This window comes from Tursiops truncatus, chromosome 20 (genome assembly GCF_011762595.2).
Source record: "Tursiops truncatus isolate mTurTru1 chromosome 20, mTurTru1.mat.Y, whole genome shotgun sequence".
Taxonomy (NCBI): Eukaryota; Metazoa; Chordata; class Mammalia; order Artiodactyla; family Delphinidae; genus Tursiops; species Tursiops truncatus.
Window position 1 is genome coordinate 42,592,191 of NC_047053.1, and position 6,000 is coordinate 42,598,190.

The 6,000-nt window shown below is 51.2% G+C and overlaps 1 protein-coding gene across 3 annotated transcripts in view; it reads left to right on the forward strand.

Annotated features, from left to right (window-relative positions):
* Positions 1-2,829, forward strand: part of MYL4 (myosin light chain 4) — a 30,151-nt gene extending 27,322 nt beyond the window's left edge. For all 3 annotated transcript variants that reach the window (XM_073797835.1, XM_033847073.2, XM_033847074.2), the window contains exons 5-8: positions 902-1,075; positions 1,561-1,638; positions 2,185-2,229; positions 2,656-2,829. In XM_073797835.1, coding sequence (XP_073653936.1) covers positions 902-1,075; positions 1,561-1,638; positions 2,185-2,213 — 281 coding nt within the window. In that variant the 3' untranslated portion in view covers positions 2,214-2,229; positions 2,656-2,829. The remainder of the gene's footprint in view (positions 1-901; positions 1,076-1,560; positions 1,639-2,184; positions 2,230-2,655) is intronic.
* The last annotated feature ends 3,171 nt before the right edge of the window (positions 2,830-6,000 follow it).

Genomic DNA, 6,000 nt, shown 5'->3' on the forward strand with positions numbered 1-6,000 from the left:
GTCCTTCTGAGAGGACGGGGCCAGGCAGACCTGGGCAGGGGCCCGCAGCCAGGGTGGACCATCTCTGGAGGCTTCCTGGGGCCCATGTTGGCTCTACCCCCTTCCTTGGTTTGGCCCCTTCCCCTCCTGCTCTTGCTGGTGAAGACACTGGTTGGGGGTGAAGGATGTGGGCCAGAAGGACCAGAGGAAGGAGTCTACCGGTGTCAGTAGGGCTTCTCAGAGGTCGAAAGATATCTGGGCACTTCCATTGTAGGAGGTTCCTGGGTTATAAAAGAAAGCAATGCCAACATTTGGAGGTATTTAAAAATGGTTTACCTCTATTAAATTAAAGCTTTTAACACATGACAATGTGGGAGAAGGGTGCTGGTCACACAAGAATCACACGTTTTACTGGTTAGTAGTAAATTGATTCAGAGTTGCTCCAGGCACTGTTGGTCTAGTGATGGGACCCAAATTTGGAGTTATGCAAAATTTTCTTTTTGAAATTTTGTCAGTTTACCCTTGTGACTGGGAGTCTGTCACGTGTCAGAAGTCTAAGTTGTGAATGTGAGGCCTGCGCTGTGTGGCCCTTGGTGTCCCTCAAATCCTACTGCTGCCACCTCAGCTCCCTGCCCTGCTGGCCACCTGGAGCTCAGAGGTCTGGGTGGAGTCACGGTCCCTCTTCCCTCCTGCCCTAGTCCTTTCACTGAGAAGAGTGCCCAGAGTCAGCTCCTGCCTGGCTCCCAGGCCTCTGAGCCCTCCAGGATTGCTGACGGGGTGCCCCACCCAGAAGTGGCGGCGGCTGAGCTCTGGGTGCTGCCAGGGGCGGGCTAGCCTGGCAGAGCCAGATGAGACCCCTCCTGACCCTCTGCTCCCTCGAGCTCACGTCGAATTCCCTTTCCTTCCCTGTCCCCGCTGCAAGAGATGAACACCAAGATGCTGGACTTTGAGACGTTCCTGCCCATCCTGCAGCATATCTCCCGCAACAAGGAGCAGGGCACCTACGAGGATTTCGTGGAGGGGCTGCGCGTGTTTGATAAGGAGAGCAACGGCACGGTCATGGGCGCCGAGCTTCGCCACGTCCTCGCCACCCTGGGTATGCCAGCTGGGCAGAGGTGGAGCCCAAGGGCAGGGGGAACAGAGGCGTGGGAAGTGACCAAGTGGCATATGTTGGGGAGACATGGGGGTTCCTGCGTCCTGAGGATCACATCCTGATCCAGGCCTGTCTTGCTTCCCCAGCTGGGTTTGCTCAGCAGGGTGGGAAGGAGAGGAGAGCAGGTTGGCCGAGCGGGGGTGAGGCCTGAGAGGTGGGACCCAGGGCTCCTGTCCTTGTCTTTGCCTCAGTCACTGGGGCCCTGGTCTGCTCACCCACTGGTGGCTGTAGCCAGAGGGAGAGACCTTGGGGACTAGGAAGGACCTTAAGACCCTTGGCTCCACCCTCCAAAGCCTCTGGGGGAGCTTTGGTATGGCCACTTCCTATACCCAGGAAGTCTTGAGCCATCAGACTCAAGGGGGTGCTTGGGTTTGGCCTGTGCCTCCTTTGCCCATCTGTAATTAAGTGCCCACTGTCTCCCGCCCCAGGAGAGAAGATGACTGAGGCTGAAGTGGAGCAGCTGTTAGCAGGGCAGGAGGATGCCAATGGCTGCATCAATTACGAAGGTATCGGCTCATGCTGCACTTCCCCGGTTGCGCAGGGCTGGGCTGGGCTGCAGAACAGAGCAGATGCAGGGGCTAGGGAGCATGCACACCCCGTGGGCTTTGGTGAGCTCCCAGTGGACATTGTTCTTTTTCTTTCCTGGGAGTGAACATCACAGTGTAATGGAAGGGGCATGGATTTCGGAGATAGCTCTGTGATATACCAGCTGTGTGACCTTGAGCAAGTCACTTACCTTCTCTGAGCCTTGGTTTTCTCATCTGAGCAATGGGGTGATGCTGGCCCCTGTCCCAAGTTTGCGGGGATTGGCAGAGATAATGTAGCTCATTTCATCTGTGTCAAGTACCAGCACAGAGAATGGACACAGAGCAGTGGTTATGTCTCTTCCTTCCTTCTACCTTCTCCCCATCAACCCTAAATGGGGGAAAGAATCATGCTCTGAAGAAAGGGTATTGGGAAGGTTTGAGGTCAGGCGGTATAGAGCAGGGAGAAGAGGTTTAAGGGGCTGAGAGGGGCCAAGTGCAGTGGCTGATTTCCGTCTTCTTTCCCAGCCTTTGTCAAGCACATCATGTCTGGGTGAAGCAGACCCCTCCAGGGTGAGTGCAGCCTCTCCTTCGGGGTCCCTCTGGGGCCCCACAGGGCACTGCAGGGGGCGGAGAACAGCCTGGCCCCGCCCATCAGTCCCCTGCCCTCTAAGTGCTCCTGTCACCTCCTGCTCTGCCCCCTGCCCTCCCTGGTCTTTGCACCTAACCTTGACCTTCATCAGTCACATCCTCCTGCCTCTTCTGGGGTCTCTCAAGGCAAGACCATTCCCTCAGGAGGGGCCTCCTGTATAGGCTCCTGTGTGTGAGGAGCCAGGTACCAGGTGCCCTTGACCCTGTTCCTCTTTTCTCCCTTCCCTGACCACCCCCTGCGCCCTCCTGCCCAGGCTTGGTGCCATCCTGGTAGGGGTGGGGTCTGTGATCAGGGGCTGGGGTATGGAGAGTGAGGTAGAGCCCTGTACGTCTAGTGCTTTCTTTCAGGTGCCTGGCCCATGGCCTTAGCCCAGGTGAGTTAACGAGAGGCCCAGAGTGACTGAGCTGGAGTTGGAGTCCTGGACTCTCCACTGCACCGCAGCCCCGAGGACCTCATGGGCCCATAGCCGTCCCCGTAAATAAACAGCTCCGGCAAGGTTGTGCCGAGTTCCCTGATTCCAACCAGTCTCTGAGTTGCTTTTTTAAATGAATTAACTAGTTGAGTTGGGTTTTTGTGAGTGTGTGTGATAATGTCACCTGAAGCCTCATGCATATTCCTCAGAGAAATAAGCAGTAACTGGGAGCTGGGGGACAAGGGCCAGAGCCCAGAGATCTAGAAACATGAGGGCCAGACCATGCGCAGAGAGCTCAGGAAGGGCCTGCATTTGAGGAGCTGTAATCAGGAGTTTCATTTCCTTCCAAGGCTCACTCTCCACCTTATGTCCCGTCCAGGTGACAAATAGGAAGAAGCCACCTGCTTCTTCTTTTTAAAAAAATTGTGGTTAGCAGGGGGAAGGGTTGGGGGGAGGGATAGTTGAGTTTGGGATTGACATGTACACAATACCGTACTTAAAATGGATAACTAGGGACTTACCTGGAGGTCCAGTGGTTAAGACTCTGCCCTTCCACTGCAAGGGGTGCGGGTTCGATCCCTAGTGAACTAGGATATTCTGCATACCGTGCAGCTCAGCCAAAAAAAAAAAAAAAAAAAAGAATAACCAACAAGGACCTACTGTACAGCACAGGGAACTCTGCTCAATATTATATAACAGCCTAAATGGGAAAAGAGTTTGAAAAAGAATAGATACACGTGTATGTATAACAGAATCACTTTGCTGTACACCTGAAACTAACACAATATTGTTAATCAACTATACTCCGATATAAAATAAAAAGTTTTTTTTAAAAAAGAAAAAAATTGTGGTAAAATACATATAATATAAGATTTTCCATCTTAACCATTTTTAAGTGTACAGTCCTGTAGTGTTAAGTATATTTACATTGTTGTGTAACCAATCTTCAGAACTTTTTCATCTTATGAAACTGTAACTCTATGTCCATTAAACAATAAATCCCCATTTCCTCCTCTCCCCAGTCCCTGGCAACCACCACTCTACTTCCTGTCTCTGTGCATGCATTTGACTACTCTAGACAGCTTATGTAAGTGGAACCATACAGTATTTGTCTTTTTGCGACTGGCTTATTTCACTTTGATAATGTCTTCAAGGTTGATCCGTGTTGTAGCAAGTGTCAGAATTCCCTTCCTTTTTAAGGAGGAGTAGTATTCTACTGTATGTGTGCAGGTACCACATTTTGTTTATGGTCCTTGTATCTTTTTTTTTTTTTTTTGGCCACGCCACATGGCACGCGAGGTCCTCGTTCCCCATGCCCCCTGCATTGGAAGCTCGGAATCTTAACCACTGGACCACCAGGGAAGTCCCAGTGTTTATATCTTGATGTGGGCACTTTAGGTGTCTCTTCCCCTGAGAGCAAAGCCTCTGGTGCCTGATTCAGCCCTGCTTGTTCTGGGCGTCTCACCGACTGCCTGCTCAAACCTACGACTCCGTACCCGGGACTCTGGGAAAGTGTCAGGGCTTCAGAGGGAGCACAGGCCTCAGGCTGGGAGGGCAGGGGAGTGCAGGGAGGCAAGTGAGAAAAGGAGGAAGACAAGAAACCAGAGACTGGGAAGAAGGAGAAAGAGCATGTAATGAAATTAAAGACACACATGTGAGGGGACTTCCCTGGTGGAGCAGTGGTTAAGAATCCACTTGCCAATTCAGGGGACACGGGTTCGAGCCCTGGCCAGGGACGATCCCACATGCCGTGGAGCAACTAAGCCCATGCGCCACAACTACTGAGGCTGCGCTCTAGAGCCAGTGACCCACAGCTACTGAGCCCCCGTGCCACAACTACTGAAGCCCACACACCTAAAGCCTACGCGCTCCACAGCAAGAGAAGCCACTGAACGAGAAGCCTGCGCACCACAACGAAGACCCAACACAGACAAAAATTTAAAAAAAAAACTAAATAAAAGAAAATTACATGTTCATGAGCCCTTTAAAAAAATAAAAAAAAAAATAAAGACACACATGTGAGGGGACTTCCCTAGTGGCACAGTGGTTAAGAATCCGCTTGCCGATTCAGGGGACACGGGTTTGAGCCCTGGCCAGGGAAGATCCCACATGCCGTGAAGCAACTAAGCCCATGCGCCACAACTACTGAGCCTGCGCTCTAGAGCCGGTGACCCACAGCTACTGAGCCCGCGCACCTAAAGCCTACGCTCCACAGCAAGAGAAGCCACTGCAACGAGAAGCCTGCGCACCGCAACGAAGACACAACACAGAAAAAAATAATAAAAAAAAAACTAAATAAAAAAAATTACATGTTCATGAGCCCTTTAAAAAAAATTAAGAAAAATAAAGACACACATGTGAACAGAACACATGCCAGAAGTCAGGGGCCCAGTCACCCCTGGATGGGCGTCCCTTAAATCCCTGAGGACTACCCAAGGTGGATTAGATTCTCCTTCTCACAACCTTTCTGCTACCCTGTCAGGGCATCCAGCCACAGAATTTTGTGAAACATCTTTTCTTGGTGATGATCCAGCCAAGGCTGAGATTCCATGAGCCCAAACAGGAAGTTGTCATGGGAAGCTGAGAACCATGAGCCCAAATTCAGTCTTCTCAGAATCTAAAGTCTGGCTGGGAAGATGAGACCAAGGCCCACGTGCACCTTGCCTTCCTTGAGGAGGGGCTCCAGCTTCGGGAGAGAACTGTTGAACCATAAAACCTGAGATCTTTATGTAGTTGTGAGCGGGGTTGTTGACACCAGTGGTTTTCAGACTTGGTTTTAGCTCCGTAGCCTTTTGCTCAAACTAAATTCTGTGCAGAAGCCAATGCATGAATCTGAAGGGAGCAGAGCTTCTCTGGCTGAGGAGGTGAGGCCTAGATGCCAGCGTCTTGGAGCCTCTACCTGGGCTCCTTGGAGCACAACCAGAAGACCACTGATTGAGTCAGACCTGCTAACTGTAAAAGTAAGGAAATGGATCTTTAGAGGAGAATTGACTTACCCAAGGTCACAGCTAATGACTGATGAGCCCAGGTCCCCGGAATCCCACATTTTTCCGTCTTTTGACACACACCAACCTGCCTTTGAAATTTTTTCCAAGTTAGGCTCTTGGGAGTCTTCTCTCTTGTTTGCCTCCTACCATTCTGCCTGCTCCTTTTTGACCTTACTTATTTCTCCTTTTTATTTTTTATTTCATTTATTTTCTTTTTTTGGCCATGCCGTGTGGCTTGCAGGATTTGTTTCCCAACCAGGGATTGAACCCGGGGCATGGTAGTGAAAGCCCAG